The sequence below is a fragment of the Suncus etruscus genome, chromosome 2 (genome assembly GCF_024139225.1).
Source record: "Suncus etruscus isolate mSunEtr1 chromosome 2, mSunEtr1.pri.cur, whole genome shotgun sequence".
Lineage (NCBI taxonomy): Eukaryota > Metazoa > Chordata > Mammalia > Eulipotyphla > Soricidae > Suncus > Suncus etruscus.
In genome coordinates this window covers 114305571-114327688 of record NC_064849.1, presented here as the reverse complement: position 1 = coordinate 114327688, position 22118 = coordinate 114305571, and the positions used below count along the sequence as shown (strand labels likewise).

The following is a 22118-nucleotide window of genomic DNA, read 5'->3' as shown; positions in this document are numbered from 1 at the left end:
TGTTATAGAATTCGCACCTAATGATGCTCAAGAGTTATTCCTTGCTAAGTGTTAAGGGATTTCTTTCAAGGGGGCAGAGGACCATATGTGGTAGCAGGGAATGAACCCAGGCCTCCTTCATGCAGAGCATAGGCACTGGGCCTTGGAGCTATCTCCTTACCCCTATTATGAAATTAATTTTTAAATGTTTCTGTCTTTTTTTTTAGGACCATCAGGGGCACCAAGTTTCTGGTATAAAATTATTCTATGCCATGCTCATGATTATAGAACTGTACAATTCATGTGGAAGGTAAGAAAATAAAGAAAACAACCCTCACATTTTTAAAAATTTTAGTAAATATTTTGGTTTTTGTTTGTTTGTTTTTTGGGTTACACCTTGCAGCACTCAGGGGTTGCTCCTGGCTCTGTGCTCAGAAATCACTCCTGGCAGGCTCAGGGGACCATATGGGATGCCGGAATTCGAGCCACCATTTGCATGCAAGGCAAACGCCTTACCTCCATTCTATCTCTCTGGCCCCTCTAGTAAATTTTAAATCTTGTTATAAATGGATTATTTTTTACTTAAACTTTTATTTGCTGGGACTGTGATTAGCACACTGGGTAGGGTGTTTGCCATATGCATGGCCAACCAGGGTGCAATCCCTGGCATCCCAAATGGTCTCCCAAGTCTGCAGGTGTAATTTTTGAATTCAGAGCCAGGAATTACCTTTAGCGCTGCTAGACCAAAGAAATAAAAAATGTTTATTCACTTTAATTATCAGCAAAGCATTTATCTGTCTTTTAATAAGTAGGAACAGAAAAGTTTAAGAACTGCCATAGTTCAAGAACTAAAATACTGCAGATATTTCAGCATTGTTTTATAAAGTTCTATAAGAAGGCGAACCTTGTATTTTACTTTATTGAATTTTTGTGAGTGCTTCATTGAAAATAAAAGGTTTGGAATAAGCAAATTGTCAATAGGAATTACAAACTTTTCATAAAGTGTTTTAATAGATAACACAAAACCAAATATATGATAATGGATTAATAAGTGAATATTATTATGGTTTATAGATTTTTTTGGGGGGGGGGCCATACTCGGCAGTGCTCAGGGCTTTACTCCTGGCTGTCTGCTCAGAAATAGCTCCTGGCAGGCACGGGGGACCATATGGGACACCGGGATTCGAACCAACCACCTTTGGTCCTGGATCAGCTAAAGCAAACACCTCTGTGCTATCTCTCCGGGCCCTGGTTTATAGATTTAAGTTTATTTTTAGGATGCAGGCTTTACCTTGTAAACTCTGTATGAATATACACATATTTAAATAAATTTTACTTAATTTCAAAAAAAATAAAGATCAAAATTTGTACTTTCAACTAAGGAATACTGCTTAGGCAACAACCATATACCCACAAATCATGAAAGATACAATGTACTTTTCCCCTTCTTTCTATTAAAATCACTTTCTGAATTCAACAGTTTTTAAAAAAAGGTTCTGGGGCTGGAGAGATAGCACAGCAGTAGAATGTTTGCTTTGCAAACCCAGGATGGACCTGCGTTCGATTCCTATATGGTTCACGAGCCTGCCAGAAGTGATTTCTGAGCACAGAGCCAGGAATAACTCCTGTGCATGGTCGAGTGTGGCCCAAAAAAAACAAAATAAATAGGTTCTATCCTTCATAATTATACATGGAGTTATTGAATAAGTAGAGAGAAAAACACTCAAATATGAAAGAAATTAGGCCCATTTAGCCACAGTGCAGAACTATGTATACAAGTGTAAGCTAACACTTGAATGGATGCTACTTTCCATCTCAGTTGAATTCATGCTTTCACTCAAAATGTAGTGGTAGTTGTTTTAATAATTGCAGATACTCCTTTCTTAACGACCTACCTGTTCAGCGACTACTCGCACTTATGACCATCTTCACTGTTACTACCAATCAGACTTACAACCATCTCACTGACAGTAAAGTGCTTAATTTAGAAGTTGAGGTGGCAGATATTGAGGAATTAATGCAATATAAGTAGGGAGAGCTAACTACCGAAGATTTAATAGAGTTGGAAGCACAGCAGAACCTGATGGAGGAAGAATAAAATGAAAACATAGAAGTACCAAAGAAGTTTACTGTGAAGGGATTAGCTGGTGTGTTCTCAAAAGTGAATGTAGTTTTGTTGGAACTAGAGAGTATGGATCCGAATATTGAATGATTCACAAAGGTAGAAAGACAAGTAAAGCTTTACAGTGCTATCGTGAAATATATGAAGAAAAAAGAAAATGACAAAGCAGACCACTCCACATGGATACTTTTGGAGAGTTACACCAAGCACTACCAATACTTCCATTTCTATTCCATCGTGTCCCCTACCTGGCCTTCAGCAGCTCCTGATAATAGCTCTGATGATGACACAGTTGAAAATTTTGAAGGATTTGTTGACAAAATGATAGCCTGATATTTTTTTGTTTATTTTAAATATTCTTTTTCCATCTTGTATACTCTACAGTACAGTACTGTGGTTTTTGGTGCTTTAATGTACCTACTTTACTAATTTTATGTTCTGTAATACATTGCAGTACTGTATGTAAATTACACAACCTATGCAAATTAGAACAAGTGGAAGTCTTCAGTTTGATCTTTCTTATTATTTTACTTATTCAGAATACTGTATTGTCAAGTACAATGCATATACTGCACTACTGTATACAGTACATGCAGTTCCTCACTTAACGACCAAGTCGTTGAAACGGAACTTGGTCGTTAAGCGAGGAGTATCTGTAGTTGAAAATGAGGCTAGGTACTTTATATATGAGCAGAATTTGTGAACCCTATAAATTGATTAACATTCAAGATTTATGGATTAACACTTTTCACTGTTGTATTACAGACTTTGCCTCCTTTTGAAGCAAATGGAATAATCTTAGATTATGAAGTGATTCTTACAAGATGGCAATCACGTGCACAAAATTACACAGTTAATGACACGGTACTGAATGTAAACCTCACAGATGATCGCTATATAGCAACTCTGACAGCACGAAATCTGGTTGGCAGATCAGATATATCTGTTTTAAGTATTCCTGCTTGTGACGTTAAAGGTTTGTATCTGTGAGATAAAGCCTGATTTACAGATGGATGGTTAGATAAGGAGAAGACTTTTATAAAATAACATAAGTAGTTTCACTGTTTTCTTAGTGTCAGAAATGATCATAGATTTTTAAATCTGTTTGCAGTTAAGTAATGTATTCCATCATTGCAGGGCTATAAACTTTCATAGTAAGCAATTTTATTTAAGTAGCTTCTAATTATCTTTGTATCTTTTTAAGATTATTTTTGATATTTGCAGGATTTTATATGCTCATGACAATGACATGTATTACATATAGCTTTCAGAGATAAAATGCAATTTAACAAAATACTTGAAAAATTTGTACGAGGTCCCGGGTTCAAACCCCGGCTCCTCCACCAAAAAAAAAAAAGAAAAGAAAAATTTGGGAAAGGAAGATTTTAAATTTCAAAATAACTTACTATAAATTAATGAAGCAATTTTGTTCATAAAAGTACATTTTAATATCTGCTAGTATATTAAAATTGACAGTAAGATCACAGTTATAGAGATGAATATAATACAGCAGTTTTTTTTTAATGTTCTTTTACTTCACTTTTGTTTTAAAGCTGTTGACCCTGTAAAGGATCTTAAAGCATTTCCCAAAGATAATATGCTTTGGGTAGAATGGATTGCTCCAAAAGAATCAGTGAACAAATATATAATTGAGTGGTGTGTGTTATCAGATAAATCACCCTGTATCCTAGACTGGCAGCAAGAAAATGGTACTGTACAGCACACTTATTTAAGAGGTATGTCTAATTAGTTTTAATTAGTTGATACTTTTTCCTAATTATTTAAACTTTTTACTTAGATTTACTCTTAGATTTTCTATAGTGCTGTATTATAGGTATTGTGGTTTAAAAGCTTCCATTTTATCATAGTTCAATCACAGTTTATCATACCACACTTAACTCCACCAAACTATAGGGGTCTACTTACTGGCAAAAGAGGGGTTCAAACTTTTATTTTTCATTGTTATTTTCGTTATCAAAGGAATGCTTATCAAACTGTTAATTTATAAAAAAAAAATCATGAATTCTACTGTTAACTTTGGTTATAAAAAAAAAAACATGAGTTCTATTGTTAACTTTGGTTGTCTGATCTCTGTCTTGATTTGGGGTCCTTATCCTTTAGTGAGAAAATTTACTCGAAGGACCAGAGCAATAGTACAGAGGGTAGGGCATTTTGCCTTGCATGTAGTCAATCCAGGTTTGATCCCTGGCATCCATCCTATATGGTCCCCTGATCTCCACTGTAGTCAGTGATCCTTGTGTACAGAGTCAAGAGAAGCCCTAAATAGTGATGGATGTGCACCCCGATCCTACCCCAATTTCCTCAAGCATCAACTAATTTGTTACTGAATAGGTGAAGCAGAATGAGGACACAGATTTCTTATGTCTTTTAACTGAAAATATTAATAGAAGTGACACTATAGAGCTCCAAGCATTCTTGTTGTATCTTTTAAAGTGCTAGTTATTAAATGACTTTAAAAAATGATATGACGGGGCCGGTGAGGTGGCGCTAGAAGTAAGGTGTCTGCCTTGCAAATGTTAGCCAAGGAAGGACCGCAGTTCGATCCCCCAGCGTCCCATATGGTCCCCCCAAGCCAGGGGCCATTTCTGAGCGCTTAGCCAGGAGTAATCCCTGAGCATCAAATGGGTGTGGTCCAAAAAAAAAAAACAAAAAAAAATGATATGACAAGTTAAAACAAAATATTTGGCTTTTATATGCCTTTTTTAATAAAGAAATCTATTTGAATTTTGCTTTGATTTATTACCAAAATGTAAGTAACAGAATACTCATCATAATTTGTGAGTTTTATTCATAAGACAGGATGTTTGATCCTCAGTACTCACTATATAAAGTGTAATTTTAATAAACTTGCTCCAGATGCATTGTTTTTATTACATTAAAAGAATTATAGAGCTACAGAGGAGACATCGATAATAATCAGGCAATAGGGGCCGGAGAGATAGCATGGAGGTAAGGCATTTGCCTTTCATGCAAGAGGTCATCGGTTTGAATCCCGTCGTCCCATATGGTCCCCCGTGCCTGCCAGGAGCAATTTCTGAGCATGGAGCCAGGAATAACCCCTGAGCACTGCCGGGTGTGACCCAAAAACTACACAAAAAAAAACAACAAAAAAAATATATATAATCAGGCAATAAAAACTTTTTTTGGTTTGAGTTTACTAACACCTAATGATGTTCAGGGCTGGTGTCCTGGTTCTGCACTCAGGAATTGGTCCTGGTGGGCCCAGAGACCATTTGGGGGTATTGTGAATCAAACCTGGGTCTGCTGTACACAAGTGAAGTACCCTACCCACTGTACTATCTCAGCCCCAAGAAACTTAAGTAAAACAGAATATAGGCTCTGGGAACCTTCAGGTTGGTCATGTAGCACTGTATATAACTGAGTAAGTAGCCTGATAATATGGTGTATTACAGCATAATATTGAAAATCTCATATCATTGAGTTACTAAAAAATACAGAATTACATTAGAATGCAAAGAACATAAAACTTTGTGAATCATCAAGGCAATGTAAGTTATAGTTAAAGACCAATTTTAGTGCAATGAGCTCCTTCTTTTCTTTTCCTTTTTTTGTTTTGGGTCACACCCGGCAGTGCTCAAGGGTTATTCCTGGCTCCACGCTCAGAAATCGCTCCTGGAAGGCACGGGGGACCATAGGGGATGCCGGGATTTGGACCATCGTCCTTCTGCATGAAAGACAAACGCCTTACCTCCATGCTATCTCTCCAGCCCCTAGCCCTTTATTTTCTAACAGACAGATAAGATGCTGTGTAGTAAAAAAAATTACCTTTGCATGCTAATGGAACAGAGTAATTTGTTAATTTGATGAAATAATAAGTAATCAAGATTACTTTTTCTCTTAAACTTGTTACTTTCTGGGGGAAATAACCCACATTCTTTTTCAATCACTATATTGGCAATACTTACTTGAGTAAACATTAACTTGATCATGAACGCAGTGTGCAAAATAGCAATATTTACTTATAATAGTTGTAATTTTAAAAAGAAAGTTCAATGGTCATGAAACTATAAAAAACAAATGACTTATAAACATATTTGACTTTTAAATTACTATGGGAAAATCTTAATCTACTATATTTTATTTAGGGAAGCTAAAGGAGAGCAAATGCTATTTGATAACAGTTACTCCAGTGTATGCTGTTGGACCAGGAAGACCCGAGTCTATAAAGGCATACCTTAAACAAGCTCGTAAGTCCCAAGACATTTTATCCCATTTGGTCCCTTTCCTCCTTGAAGATGTCTTGTTATGTTCAGCTCCTCTGTAATAAGAAAATTTACTAATTTTTAATTAACAAATACCATTATTCTACTTCAGCACCTTCTGAAGGACCTTCTGTTCGGACAAAAAAAGTTGGAAAAAATGAAGCAGTTTTAGAATGGGATCCACTTCCAATTGATGTTCAGAATGGATTTATCCGAAATTATACTATCTTTTATAAAACTGGCAATGAAAATTACACTGGTAATAAAACTTATTAAAAATTAGCTCTTAAGCTCTTAATACTGTTATTGTCAGATATATAGCCTAATGAAACAAAATATTGTTAGATGAATAAAGTGTAGTCTTTGATTTCTTCCAGCTGTGAGTGTGGATTCATCCCACACAGAATATACGCTGTCATCCTTGAGTAGTGACACTTTGTACAGAGTTAAAATGGCAGCATACACTGATGAAGGTGGAAACGAAGGTCCAGACTTCACTTTCAATACACCCAAGTTTGGTAAGAAAAATTGATGCTTGATTGTATTTTTCTCTTTAAAATTTCATCAGATTAAAAGTGAATTTAATGTACACCGTTAGGGACTGGAACAATAGCACATTAAGCATTTAAAGAAGGTGTATCATAGTTGACATAACTGATCATAATACATTTGTTTCAGAATGACAGAAAGCGAAGTTATCAGAAATAGAAAGAAAAGGGTGGGGCCGGAGAGATAACATAGAGGTAAGGCATTTGCCTTGCATGCAGAAGGTCAGTGGTTCGAATCCCGGCATCCCATATGGTCCCCTGAGCCTGCCAGAAGCGATTTCTGAGCATAGAGCCAGGAGTAACCCCTGAGCGCTGCTGGGTATGACCCAAAAACCTAAGAAAACAACAACAACAAGAATAATTTTTTCCTTTTTTTTATCTTTTTCTAGAGAGACGAGAAAGAGATAGTGAAGGAGAGGGAGAGAGTGGAGAGAGAGAGAGAGACAAAGAGAGACAGGGAGTGAGAGGGAGAGGGGGAGAGGAAGAAGGGGGAAGAACAAAGGAGTAAGAGGGAGAGAGGGAGGAAAAGGGAGGAGAGAGGCAAGGAAGAGAGGAAGAAGGAGGGAGAGGGAGAGAGAAGAGGGGAAGGGAGGGAGAGGGAAGGAGAGGAGGAGAGGGAGAAAGAGGGAGAGAGAGAGAAAGGAATGACAGAGAGGGAGGAGGAAGAAATAGGAAGAGAAGGATAGGGAGGGGGAGAGAGAGGAAGAGAGGGAAAGGAGAGGGAGTTTTTCCAACAAAAATAATTTCTAAAAAAAAGGGAGAAAAAAAATAAAGAGAATTGGAAAAAGAAAAGGAGAGTTCATTAGCAGTTATATTCATGACAATTGAATCACCAATAAAGTTGTTAATACAATAGCAGAAGCTTTAGTATGCGCTTTTTTTTTTTTTTTAAAGATAGTAGATGCAGTGCTGGAGTGATAGCACAGTGGTAAGGTGTTTGCATTGCAGGAGGCCAACACAGGATGGATCTTGGTTTGAATCCTGGCATGCCATTTGGTCCCCTGAGCCTGACAGGAGCGACTTCTGAGCAGAGCCAGAAGTAACTCCTGAGTGCCACCGGGTGTGACTCAAAAAAACAAAAACAAAAAGATAGTAGATGCACTGAAAAAAGAAAGATGTGCATGTATGTGGTAGTTGTTTGCATAAGCACAGCAAAATATTGGAGAAATTAGAAGGAGAAACCTTTGGCCTTAAAACAGGGAGACCTCACCCCTGAAGTATTTTGGCATAAAACCAACTCCAGGCTCCAGGCCTCCTAGGTTGTCTGACCCCTTCAACATTCTCTGTGGTCCCAGTAACAGTTCTTCACCATCAAAGTTATTGCTGTCAGGTTTCTGTAGTTAGATCCTTTTTTCTGTACAGGTCCTATGTTGAAGGCCAAGTGATGTATAGTGTCTTCTGGTTTCGTCTTTCCTTCTCTTGCTCCTTTCTTATTATTAGACAGGTAATTAGAAGAATAGTCTCTTAACATATCTGAGTAGTATTCTACTTAAAAAATACCCACTATAGGGGCCGGGCGGTGGCTCTGGAGGTAAGGTGCCTGCCTTGCCTGCACTAGCCTAGGACGGACCGCGATTCAATCCCCCGGCATCCCATATGGTCCCCCCAAGAAGCCAGGAGCAACTTCTGAGCGCATAGCCAGGAGTAACCCCTGAGCGTCACAGGGTGTGGCCCAAAAACCAAAAAAAAAAAAAAAAAAATACCCACTATAAAGCCAGAGATAAAACTCAGCAAAGTAGACTAAAGTGTACATTTTGCATGCAGGCCCAAGTTCTATCCCTGGCACCACACGGCTCCTAGAGCTTCACTTAGAGCCATTAAATACAGAACCATGAGTAGCCTCTGAGCACCATGAGCTCTAACTCTGAAATAAAATTTTTTTTAATTTTATTTTTATTTTATTTTTATTTATTTATTTTATTTTATTTTATTTTTGTTTTTTGGGCCACACCCGGCAGTGCTCAGGGGTTACTCCTGGCTATCTGCTCAGAAATAGCTCTTGGCAGGCATGGGGGACCATATGGGACGCCAGGGATTTGAACCTACCACTTTAGGTCCTGGGTTGGCTGCTTGCAAAGCAAACGCCGCTGTGCTATCTCTCTGGCCCCATAAATTTTAAAACTTGTTATGAATTACTGATTCATCTGATTGAGCCCCTCTTTTTAATTTAGATAGATACTATTACTAGTAATCTTAAACTTATTGGATATTATTCCTATTTTTCTTACTTTATGCCTATTGAAATTCTCTTAAAATTATCTGTTTAAATAGTGAAAACTATTTTAAAAATTGCCTGGGGTCTTTATTCTCTCTAGAAGGTTAAATTTGTAGTTCAATTATTAGTACTGGTTTATAGCTTTCCCAGTTCACCCATTAGTAATGTTGATTCTGATATTCCTCTTCTGTATATGGTAAGGAGTTCTTGCTATGATTTTACTGTGTGAATATAATAAATAAGTAGTTATACTTGAAAGTTGTTAGTTTGCTAGATAACATATCCAAGAAATTAAACAAAACAGTTTATTCATCAAGCCAACATTTACTTAAGCATTACTTAATGCTTACTGTGTGGTCAGATTACTGTGTAAGGCATTAAGTAGCTAGGATATATTAGTTACCAAGTAGGCACAAAAGTAGGGAATCTTTTCGTTTGAAATGGCTATAAAAATTAGAGTAATAGGTGGTGGGAATGCCCTGGATTCAATGCTGCTGTGTACCTAGAATATTACTATGAAAGATTTGTAATCCACTTTGGTCACGATAAAAATTATTATAAAAAATTAAAGTGATATTTCATCATTTCAGTAATAATCTGGTTGAGAAACTGCATTAGACTCGTTAGCATGTGAATCATTTTCCAACTTAGCCCATCTGTTTTTTAGCTCAAGGAGAAATTGAAGCCATTGTTGTGCCTGTTTGCTTAGCATTCCTATTAATAACTCTTCTGGGAGTATTATTCTGCTTTAATAAGCGAGACCTGTAAGTATTCTTATGTATACTTTTACATTTCTCCCTATCCTGTCTGAGCTATTTTATTGTAAGAGAAACTGCTGATCTGTTTTTCAAATCATTGTACTAGTTGTCTTTCCTGTCAGCAATATGAGTTATAAATATCCCATATTACCAATACTTGTTTTATTTTTGTTTTGGGGCCACACCCAGTGATGCTCAGGTTACTCCTGACTATGTGCTCAGAAAATTGCTCCTGGCTTGAGGGACCATATGGGTGGCTGGGGAATCAAATTGAGGTCCCTCCTAGCTCAGCAGTGTGCAAGGCAAACGCCCTACCGCTGCGCACTGCTCCAGGCCCCCCCCCCATATTGCCAATACTTAATGACAGGCAATTATTTTTCTGTGGCTATTTAATGAAAGCTCTTTGTGAATTCAGTTTTAATATCCCAGATAACCAGTAATGTGTCTTTTTATCTGCCAACTATAGATATTTTCTTTATAATATATTCAAATCTTCTTTCCATTTAAAAGTTATTTGTATATCTTGTGAATATTGAACTTATTAGGTTCTTTGTATATTCTGGTCACACAGTTTTTGTCAAATATTTTTATAATTTTTGTTGATGGCTTTTTGGGTTTTTTTTTTAAACTGACTTATTGTTTTGAGGATCACACCCAGCTAGAGCTTGAGCCACACCTAGCAGTGCTGTGGTAGCATCTGTAGTGCCTGAGCTCAGATGTTTCTATTGGGGAAGTTTGCTTGATAGACTTACTGTACTACAAACAAAAATTTTACTCACCTTTCTTTTATGTTCAGATGCTAATTTGGGGCTTAGGAGTTGTAAAATATACTTATCTAAGTTTTTTGATAGATACCCTGGGTAAATTAGATATTGTTATTTGGTGATAATTTAATTGGATTTTTTGTATACAAAACAATCATTTGGAGAGATGTTTCATGATTTGGCTATAGTTATGTGACTTTGTTGCAGAATTTGATATCAGAGGGTTTTTTTTTTTGACAATTTTCCATTATCTACAGGAAAAATAATCTATTGACTTTAGATATAAGGACTAATCACTATTTATTACATGTGGTTCTACATATGCCATATCTTTTTCTCCCTAGGATTAAAAAACACATCTGGCCTAACGTTCCAGATCCTTCAAAGAGCCATATTGCCCAGTGGTCACCTCACACACCTCCAAGGGTAAGATAAAATGTCCTGAATTTATTTTAACAATAGAAATACTTGGATACAGTTATAGAGTTCAACCATAAATGTCTATGCACTGAATTGTAAAAAGTAAATGAAGACAACAAAAAATGTAGAAGGGTTGTTATTGGTTTTTGTTTGTTTGTTTTTGGGCCACACCCATTTATTCCTGGCTCTGCACTCAGAAAATGCTCCTGGCTTAGGGGACCATATGGGACACCGGGAATCGATCCTAGGTCTGTCTTGGGTCAGCCACATGTAGCGCTAACACCCTACCTCTGTGCTATCTCTACGGCCCAGATTCTAAGATTTCTAATCAAAGTTTAAAATAGTTACACATTTAGGATTTTATTATAAGATGGTCCTGATGGTCTAATTCTGTTTAATAAACATTTAACATTTTAGTCTACTTTCAGTGAGATCATTATTTCATTTTGTATGAGATATTCCAATTTAAGTATCATTTTAAGACCAATAACATGATTTCTGGAAAATCCTATCTTGCCATCTAACCAACTGGGCTAGCCATTTGATGTAACGATCCAAGGATATGATGCTGTTCAGCCCAGATTCTGGAAATTACCCCTTTACTGTTTAGGTTTTCCTGGGCCACATCTGATACTCGTGGTCCTCCAGGACTGTACTGGGTGGTGGCCAACATCAAATCTGGGTGGGATGCATGCAAAATAATGTACCTTACTCAACTGTACTATCTCTTTGGCATCCTTGAGTTTTATTTTTAATGTCTTGGTTCTTTTACCTAAATTATCCTAGTTCATGGAATGAAGTATTGGGGTAGGGGAAGAACCTGGTGGTTCTTGGGTGCTGCTCCCAGCAGTGCCCAAGGACCATGCAGTGCTGGGATTGAACTCAGACCCTGTGCATGCTCATTCCTTGTAGTTAACTCTCTGGCCCAGAAGGTAAATTTGACAAATGGTTGATAATAGTAACATTGATTTAGAATTCTGAAAGACACCTCATTCCTATTTATTTAGAAACATTTCTTTGTATCTGTGATACAGATAATTATCAGCTATTTAGTAATATAAAGTATCTCTGCAACATGGAAAGTTAAGAAATTTCAGGGATGTGTCGACTCTGGTTTTAATTTTTGCTGTATATTTGAAATATATTGGTTCCCAAGCAAACATATTATAACATAATCATTTTATCTTTTCCTAGAATAATTTTAATCCAAAAGATCAAATATATTCAGATGGCAATTTCACCGATGTAAGTGTTGTAGAAATAGAGCCAAATGACAAAAAACCTTTTCCAGAAGATCTGAAATCATTGGACCTATTCAAGAAGGAAAAAAATAGTACTGAGGGACATAGCAGTGGAATTGGAGGGTCTTCATGCATGTCATCTTCTAGGCCAAGTATATCCAGCAATGATGAAAATGAATCTGCACAAAATACTTCTAGCACTGTCCAGTATTCCACTGTGGTTCATAGTGGTTACAGACACCAGGTCCCATCTGTTCAAGTCTTCTCAAGATCTGAGTCCACTCAGCCCTTGCTGGATTCTGAGGAGCGTCCAGAAGATGTACAAGTAGTAGACAATGGTGACAACAGTGATGGTATTTTGCCTCGGCAACAGTATTTCAAGCAGAACTGCAGTCAACATGAAACCAGTCCAGAGAGTTCACATTTTGAAAGGTCAAAGCAAGTTTCTTTAGAGGAAGATTTTGTTAGACTTAAACAACAGCATATTTCAGATCATATTTCACAACCTTATGGATCAGGGCAGATGAAAATGTTTATGGAAGTTTCTGCAGCAGATGCCTTTGTTCCAGCTACTGAGGGGCAAGTAGTGAATTTTGAAACAGTTGGAATGGAGGCTGCAGTTGATGATGGAATGCCTAAAAGTTACTTACCACAGACTGTAAGAAGAGGTGGCTACATGCCTCAATGAAAACTAGTTCCTGTTAGTTTCAGGAGTACCTGTTAAGTAAAGCTAAAAATATTTTATCTGTAATTTCAGATAAAAGAATCTTCACTACTGAAGATCATCATTTGCTCTTAATGACAAAAATGTACCAAAACCCATGTGCTATTTCCATTCCAGATGATCTGGGAGTCTACTTTAAGCACTACATAAACTGACTTTATCCTCTGAAGAGCTGAATGACTTCCTGCTGTTCCAGGATGTTTGCACTGAAGAAAAACCAAGTTTGTTTAAAATGTGTAAAGTAAAACTTGTTATCAAAAAAAAGGTTATTTAAATAGTCAGCAATGAAAAGTGTGTTGATCACAGTTGATTTTCATGAGAATAGTCATCAAGTAAAGTAGGTTAGGGAGAGTTAATGTAAAAGTATAGTAGCCAAGTCTACACCCTGTGCCTCAGGTGACAACAGAAGTCCAGGAAGCATCACTATGAGCCCAGCTTTTGTCTTAACACAACTTATAGGCATACCAACATGAAATACTTGTTCTTGTCTATTGGTAATGATACTGCCAGATGCTGAAAAAAGGGAATTCTGGAATTCTAATATAGCAGAATATCGTGTAATATTTTTGAATGTTATATAATACTGTCACTAGATTTTTAAAAACTTGCTTTCTTTATTGACAACCTCTTCACAGCTCATTTCACGCTCAGCCAGGTATGAATGCCACAAATGGTCTGAAGAATTTCAGAGGTTGATCACCATTATAAAGGCCATTATAAAATAACATTTTTCAAGATATTACATGTGAATATTATTGACTCTCCTTGTAACTACTTAGGAGTACTTGGTAGATGAAGCACTTTATACAATAATCCTTTTGCATCATGTTGCCTCACCCTGGCTCCCTAGTGCTAGGGGTCAAACCCAGGGCTTCATTTAAACAAGACAAATGCTCTGCTCTTGAACTATATCCCTGAATCCCTTCCAATTTTTTTTTATATACTTTGTTTTTATTTTTAAATAAGCCAACATTGAAGTTTTTATTTTTAATGTGCTTCAAAGAAACTAGAGAGTTTGGGCTATATTTACCAAAACAAATACATCTTCAAGAATATAAATATTGATCTTAGTAAATGTGATAGCAAATATCCTAAATATCCTCATTATAGACACATTTTTTGAAGAAAGTATTTTAATAGCTACCAGTTCTACTCTAGGTGGAACTTAGTTTTACATTGTGACTTAAGAACTTCTTACCACTTGTTCTTTTCTGTTCTTTATGGAGATATGAGCTGGGTCTCCAAACTTGACTGCTAAGTACACTTTACATTTATGACATCCCCTTATTCACCACTTGTGATGTGGAAACAGCAGGTAAAGATAGAGGCTAAAGAAGGAAAAATAGCACTGCAAGACATTAGTAGTTGACTTCCACTACCCAGTGAGTTGGAAAAAGATTGGTTTGGTTTTCTGCCCTATTTGGGGTATAGAAAACTAATTTGTATTAAAACAGTTTGTAGAGGTTCCTGAAGAATAAAGGTATTTTTAGGTTGCTGTATATTTACTGTTGAAATAGAATATTTGCATTACACTTTCTCTTGTACTTTTTTCCTTCATCTTCTTGCATTTACATAATGTCTTTCACTTCTCACAGTTCTTTCGTGTACATGGTCTTTCCTGTGAGACTAGCAAATGCCTTATTTTAATAAATCCAGTTTACTTTAGGCTGAATGGACATGAGATTGGTAAATGATAGATAAAAGAAAATTTAGGCACCAAAAGTCAAGTAGGGACAGATTCCCCCAGCCATACACTACAGAAAAATGATGTTCCCATATTTTAGTTGTTCACCAAGTACTGACCAGATTACAACTAGATTTTCTTGTTAAATGTTTATCAATAAATTTATATATTTTTTATTTCTTAAGTTATTGTTTAATTACAGCCTTCATAGCAGTGTTGTGAAGAGCATTCTTCACAATGTATGAAGTTTGTAAAAAGAGTGGGTAGGAATTATAAAATGTAAACTCGTGCTTTAAAGAAAGAGATTCATTTTATTTTTGTTTGTTTTTGGGGGGCACGCCAGGGGTAACTCCTGGCAGTGCTCAGAGGACCATACGTTGCTGGGAATCTAACAAGGGCTCCAACATACAAAGCATGTGCTCAGCCTATTGAGCCATCTTTGACTCTGTGAAAATTATTTTCTAAAAGAACATGATGCAAGCAAATTTGTATCTTTAAACTTGTATATGTCCAATGTCTACCAGCTACAAGAGTACTTTAGACTTACACAATAGATATAATAACTAAGTTGCTATGCAAACCTCCATCCAGAAATGGATCTGATTATGATATATGTACATTTTTACCCCCCAAAAAAAGAAATCATGAAACTTTTGAAGTACAAAATTACTTTCTTAAGGCATATTGATGTTATGATATTTGTTAATTATATTTTAGGCAGGTAGAGATCTGGTTTATTTTTATGAAATTTTAGTAGATTTCTTAACCGTTAAGTCAAAATTCTAGAACATCAACTATTTACTTGTTTTCTAATACTACTATCCTCTGGGAATTAACAATTATATTACATATATTGCACTTATAATTGATTATTAGTTACTTATGGTTTTGGTTTCCTACCCTCATGAAAGCATAACTGAATAACTATTAGAAGATCTATTAGACTTCAATCTCATTAAAACAGAAATTGAATCCTTTGTAGCATGAATCAGTGAGCACTTAAACATACATCCCTTCTCACGATTTTAGTAGAGTGAGGGGAACAAAATCCAATGTTTTGTGTTTATATCTCATCTGATTTGTTCACTTAACTTCAACTTCGTTCCTTAGACCTGAGAGCAGTCATTCCAGAGTCTTACTGTGAACTTGTAAGTGACATGTACTTTTAAAACATTAAAGCTCATATTTAAAGCAAAATTAGAATTTAAAGATACTTTTTCTCCAATACCATTAAAATTCTGACATAGAAAAATAGACTAGAATTCTCTAAAGTTTTATTGACCAGTTAGTCAAGCAGGGCATGTATTACATAAAGTTAATTTTTTAGAGATTTATGGGGTAACTAGGTTGTATAGCTATACAATCTAATGGGTGGTATCTGATTCTGTTATCTAGGTAAGATAAAGATTTTGTTTTGTTTTGCACTTTTCTATAAATTAAGAAACTAGAGCCATAAAATGGCAACAAAAAAAAATATGTAGAATTAGCCTGAAATTGGATATTGTAGCTATCAAAGAAGATTTCAACTATAACAAACTTATAGACGAATACTTTTTTAAACTGTTTCTTGACAGCAATTTCTTTTCAGACTATTTGTAAATAGAATTCAGGTATAAGTCAGAGTCAGAACAAGTTTCAAAAGCTAATACAATAATCTGAGATTAATCTATTTTTTGAGGATACATGCTAAGAGTATATGCATCTAGCATGATATTCTAGTGTGCAATGTACTTTAAAAAAATTTTAAAGGCAGCTCAGGGTGAGCTCTTCTATTACCTATTTGCTCCAAAATTTTTAAGGGCTTTTTGTAGTCAGTTCCTTCATGTTGATTAACCTCATAACCCAATTCTCTAAAGTTGTTAGATCATAATGAAAGTGCATTTAAGGTCAGCAGTGATAGTTGTTCTAGATCTTTTATCCTTAACACAAGCTGTATCTGAATAATAACTACATATTTCAAATGCTGTTACATGAACTCCATAATGTGATGTATTGTAATAAAGGGATATTTTAAGGGTAGATATTTGAAAATTCTTTAGTCTTAATGTATATGGACTTTGAATAATATACTCTAAGTGCAATTTGCTGGTATTATACAATGTAGAAATTAGCCTTAGGTATGCCTCCTGTTTATATGTAGCTATGTCCCATTTACTAATTGTGCAATCCTTTCAAATCCTCTTGCTGTACTTACTACCTACCCCACCTAGTCAGACTACTTTATAAAAAGTTTGTGTAGAATGCTGTTGTGTTTTTACATTCACAGTGAATTGCATGTACTCATTGTAACCACAGCTATGGTTTTTACATTTTTATGTTGACATAACTATAAACATAACAGTTCTAATTCTTTCATTTTAAAGAATAAATCTCTGTTTGAATTTGTGTGCTATCATTTGATATTTTAAAATTATAGCATAGAAAACATGGTTGTAGTGGTAATTACACTGTAATTTTTATGTACAAAATTACTGCACCTCCACTACTTCTGAAGTGCCCAAGACACTCTACCATTGTCTTTATGGCATCGCTAGTCATCTCATCCTCTCCCCAAATCCTAACCCCACTGTTTGTAATGTAAGGCCTGTTCTGTTCTGTCTTCCCTTGTTTTGTTCTCTATAATGCAGATGAATCGGAGTTTCTTCTCTCCCTTCTAGTTTTGTCCAAGTTGCATCAAACTACTAGAATTTGCCTTGTACTTTGCTTAACCTTGGTTTGATCCCTGGCGCCCTCTCTGGTTCCTCAAGCATCACCGTCAACATTTTCTCTTAGTACAGAGCCAGGAGTAAGCCCTGGGTCATCCAAAAATTCATCTTCTATCTTTTCATCTATTCATTCTATCCATATCTATTCATTGTGTATATCTTGTAACATCCATTATTGAACATTTGGATTGTTTCCACATCCTGGCTATTGTCAGCACTAGAGTGAACATAGTTATGCATTTATCTTTTTGAACTAATGTTTTTATGTTCAGGAGCTAGATGCGCAAAACTGAATTGCTAGGTCAATTGGAATCTGTTTTTTGGAGGGGAAATCTCTACACTTTCTTTTTTTTTTTTTTTTTTTTTTTTTTTTTTTTGGTTTTTGGGCCACACCCAGTGACGCTCAGGGGTTACTCCTGGCTATGCGCTCAGAAGTCGCTCCTGGCTTGGGGGACCATATGGGACGCCGGGGGATCGAACCACGGTCCGTCTCCTAGGCTAGCGCAGGTAAGGCAGGCACCTTACCTCCAGCGCCACCGCCCGGCCCCTTTTTTTTTTTTTTTTAATATGGAACGCTTCACGAATTTGCGTGTCATCCTTGCGCAGGGGCCATGCTAATCTTCTCTGTATCGTTCCAATTTTAGTATATGTGCTGCCGAAGCGAGCACAAATCTCTACACTTTCATAGTGACCAAACCAGAAGGCATTTCCTTGGTTATATAGGGCCAGTGATTGTTTGATGGCAGAGCACAACTGGGAGAAAGGCCCACATGTAGAACCAGTAGTAGCCTCCGAACATCACTGCTTGTGGTTCCAAATAAAAAGCAGTGGTTGCATAGCTCACTGGAATAGGAAGACCATTGATTTTCAGCTGTTTCAGTCATTTCTGCTCTCAAGTCTTCTTCACTATGACATGCACACTGAGTTCTCACATATTCAGTTCTCCATTCTTCTTTTGATTTCATGAGATTGTCACTGCATGTGTCACAATCTCCCTCAGCAGCTTGTCCCTCACAGCAACTTCTCTTACCCGAGTTTATCCCTTATCCCTTCATCCCAGTCCTCCCACTATGTTTTAGTAACCTCCATCTTTATGCTCTGATTGTCCACATCAGATCACCTCAACATTGCCTGGAGCCCAGAGCAATGATTTTATAATCAGCACCAACCTAGACAGCAGCTGTCTTGCAACTGCCTCACAGCCTCGTCTCACCTCCACTCAGAGCTACCTCGCTGTTTGCCTCCACAAACGCAGATTGCCCATCAACTCGTTTAAGCAGAGAACAACATCCACCTTGTATACATGGAGGGTTTATCACAGGATCATGCTTTTGATATGAATGGTCCTGAAAAAGAACATGTAAGTAAACTGGACCTTTGAAGACACCAAGATACAGACAGCAGAAAACATTGTTCTGCACACATTCCAAAGTTGAAAGGCTAAAGGTCAGTCTCGATTTTGTTCACTGTCACCTCTAGACTGATAGTCACCTGGGCTGATAGTTATCAGCTTCAGAGAGGAGGAAAGGGCAGTAAGAACATCTGTTTTTCACACTTGACTAGACTCCTGCTGGGCTTTAAACCTAAATCATTCCTGAGGACCTTCTGGGGTCCATGTGCAATTAGAGAAGTATGAAGGTACACGGGTGCCATCTGAGGTGTTTGCTTTAGGTCATTAACTCCTTTGTAACTTAGTTAAGCATTTCTAGGCTCACAGGTACAAGAAAGTTGGGTAACTTCCCAGGGTCTAATTGCTGATGAATGGAATGGGCTCCAACTCTTACCTAAGCAATTTAAAGCCCGTGTTGTGGGCTGAACTGACTGGCTAACAGAAAAATCTTAGTCAGCTCAGCCATTTCTGTTCTCAAACTGCCATCTTTCCCCATCTGCCCTACCTGAGTTAACCTTGAAATCTGTTCTCTCCTCAGCACATACAGCTACTCTCTATCAGCCTGGCAATCTGACCAGGAAGGTCATTTATTGTAACAATCTACACTCTCATTACTGCTGTCAGAGATCCTATAATAGTGGAATCTGCCCCAGTGCAGCCGGTGACAAAAGTATCTGGAGGCAGATACAGAGTTCAGATCACATTTCTGCTACTGTATTTCCATCTGCTCTGGCGAAGTTATTGCAGTACCCTTTGCCCGCAGACCTCAGGCAGTGTGGCTTGCTCTTGAACCACGAGGGGTCATTACTGGCAGTTGCTGTGTCCTACAGGCTCTGGCCGCACAGCCTGCATTCACTTGGGGCTGGCTTCCTTCTTTCCAGGACCTGCTGTGCTGCCTTCTCTCCAGCCCCTTGTGCACAGTCTAGACTCGCGGCCCTCGGGCCATGTACAACATTTTGTGGTCCTGCCCTAGAGGAATCTTTTTTTGTTTTGTTTTAGTTGTTTGGGTCACACCCCCCAATGTTCAAGCTTACTACTAACTTTGCACTCAAGGATCACCCCGACTTTGCCTCCTGTGGCAGGTAAATTGAGTTTGAGACCCCTGGTCTAGATACTCTGCAGTTTCAGGAACTTACCTTGTTTCTACTTACTGTCCAGCCTAGATACAAGATTTCTTTATCAAATGTTCTTCTGGCTCCAATCTTGCCTTATTCTCCTGAGTCCCTGGCACCTTACACAGTGCTTAGTCTATAACAAGCTTGGTAAACTTTGCTATAGAAAAAGATAAGTAGATAAATAGAACCAATTTTATTACTTAAAATTAATTATTTAAAATTTTGTTTCATATTTGTTTTGAGGACACATCTGGCTGGGTTTACTCCTAGCTCTATGTTCAGGGATCATTCATGGAAGTGCTCAATGGACCCTGTGTGGTGCTGGGGTTTAAACGGCTCCTGCAAAGTAATGCCCTACCTGCAGCCCAGTCCATGTTTTGTTTTGAGGGGGGAAGGATTTGGGCCACACCCAATTGCGCTCCGGGCTTCTCCCTAGCATTGCTCAGGACCAGGGTATCATACACAATTCCAGGGATCAAAGTTGCCCTGTCCTCTTGTTCCTTCTTGGAAGCCAGCCTGACTCACTCATCTACACAGAACAACTGTAGTGCTCCAGGCTTGACCTGGGGTGTTTATACTGGGATGACACATTCATGTCATAATCTTGGGCCAACTTCTCTAAGTCCCTTCATCATATTGCCTGACTTCTTTCTGACTGAGCTGCTCCTGAGAAAGTGGAGAGCAGGAGAGCAGACTTCAAGAGCTCAGAATAAGCTTTAGAGGTCTGGGTTTTGGTTGCAGAATCTCACAGAGCTCAGTGTTCTCATCTATAACTTGACAGTAGGTCTCAAAATGTCTAATTCCTGTGACAATGAGATGGGTGTGGGGCCAAATCCTCAGATGAGGTTTATGGCTGGGTCATGGTAGAAGCTGAGAATGAAAGTTGAGGGCAAATGTTAGGTTTGGCTACAGGAATGGGCAGGCCTGGAATAGAGTTATATTAGGGCTAGGATGAGGGTCAGAATGAGGGTTAGGATTAAGGGTTAAGGTTAAGATTAAGGTTAGGATTAGGTTTAAGGTTAGAGATAGGGTTAGTATTTAGTTTTGGGTTAGGATTAGTCTAGAGTTAGAGTTAAGGTTAGAGATAGGGGTTTATTTCTGATCCCCTGGAGTGATTTCCACTGCACCTTCACCCTAGTCAATAAAACACACCCCTGACTTTAATAAAATGTCATGTTTACCCTTTGAAGTTTCATTTTAAATACCTGAGTAGGTGAAACATTGCAATGAAGTCACAGCATTACTTCATGGCTAAATAATATTGTGGCTTTATTATTCAGAAGGTCAAAGTAGGCATGCATTTGAAATAAAGCATCTTAAAGACTCTTCCTCTACAATAAATAGGTTTTATACTTAGAGCACAATGCTTTCATGGCCACACATGCCTTGGTACATTAATTCATCAACAATACATGACAATGAAAAATGCATTACTTGCTATAGCTTATGCTGCCCTCGTTGCTCTCATCATTAGGAATAAAGAGTCCAAACTTTATTGTTATGATGCCCAATATGGTTGGCACATTTCAACTTGATTTAGATGATTTTCTAGACCAATCCAAACCTAGGTCTCAAGATGTCTTCTGTTATTTTTCCACACACATAGGATGTTGACCAGTATAGAGAATTCTATTACTGAAGACTTTTAAATCACATATCAACTTCACTGCTGTTCTTTATTTGGGGGCGGGGGGGGGGGGGGAGGGACTAGAGTTAGGGGGTTGCCACACCCTGGGTACTCAGGGCTTACTCCTGGTTCTGGACACAAATCACTTCTAGCAGGGCTTGAGGGGGGCGTCATATGGAATGCCAGATTTTGAACCAAGGTTGACTATGTGTAAGGCAAGCGCCCTACCAGATGTACTGTCTAACAATCTCTGCTGGTTTTTTTCTTTTTTTTTGGTTTTTGGGTCACACTTGCTCAGGGGTTATTCCTGGCTCTGCACTCAGAAATTGCTCCTGGGAGGCTCAGGGACCATATGGGATGTCAGGAATAGAACCGGGGTCCATCCTGGGTTGGCTGCGTGCAAGGCAAATGCCCTACTGCTGTGCTATTGCTCTGGTCCCCTCTGCTGTTCTTTAAAGACTGCTGTGTCCCAGTGTTAAAGACCATTAAGAGACTATAACTGAGTTGTTTTCGTGATTTACAGGCCCCAGAAAGCTCTTTAATAGGTGTCATTGTTTCCCTGATCATTTGGTTTTCTTTGGA

General features: G+C 37.7%; 1 protein-coding gene and 1 non-coding gene across 2 annotated transcripts in view; one reads left to right on the top strand and one right to left on the bottom strand.

The window, feature by feature from the left end:
- The window catches only part of IL6ST (interleukin 6 cytokine family signal transducer), a 33461-nt gene extending 20182 nt beyond the window's left edge, over positions 1–13279 (top strand). The window contains exons 7-15 of the mRNA XM_049768110.1: positions 207–289; positions 2867–3077; positions 3655–3837; positions 6229–6330; positions 6458–6604; positions 6723–6863; positions 9776–9872; positions 10975–11056; positions 12245–13279. Coding sequence (XP_049624067.1) covers positions 207–289; positions 2867–3077; positions 3655–3837; positions 6229–6330; positions 6458–6604; positions 6723–6863; positions 9776–9872; positions 10975–11056; positions 12245–12979 — 1781 coding nt within the window. The 3' untranslated portion in view covers positions 12980–13279. The remainder of the gene's footprint in view (positions 1–206; positions 290–2866; positions 3078–3654; positions 3838–6228; positions 6331–6457; positions 6605–6722; positions 6864–9775; positions 9873–10974; positions 11057–12244) is intronic.
- A 4686-nt stretch (positions 13280–17965) lies between these two features.
- On the bottom strand, positions 17966–18072 carry LOC126003092 (U6 spliceosomal RNA). The gene has a single exon (XR_007493635.1). It is a non-coding gene; the product is annotated as a U6 spliceosomal RNA (small nuclear RNA).
- Between the last annotated feature and the right edge of the window lie 4046 nt (positions 18073–22118).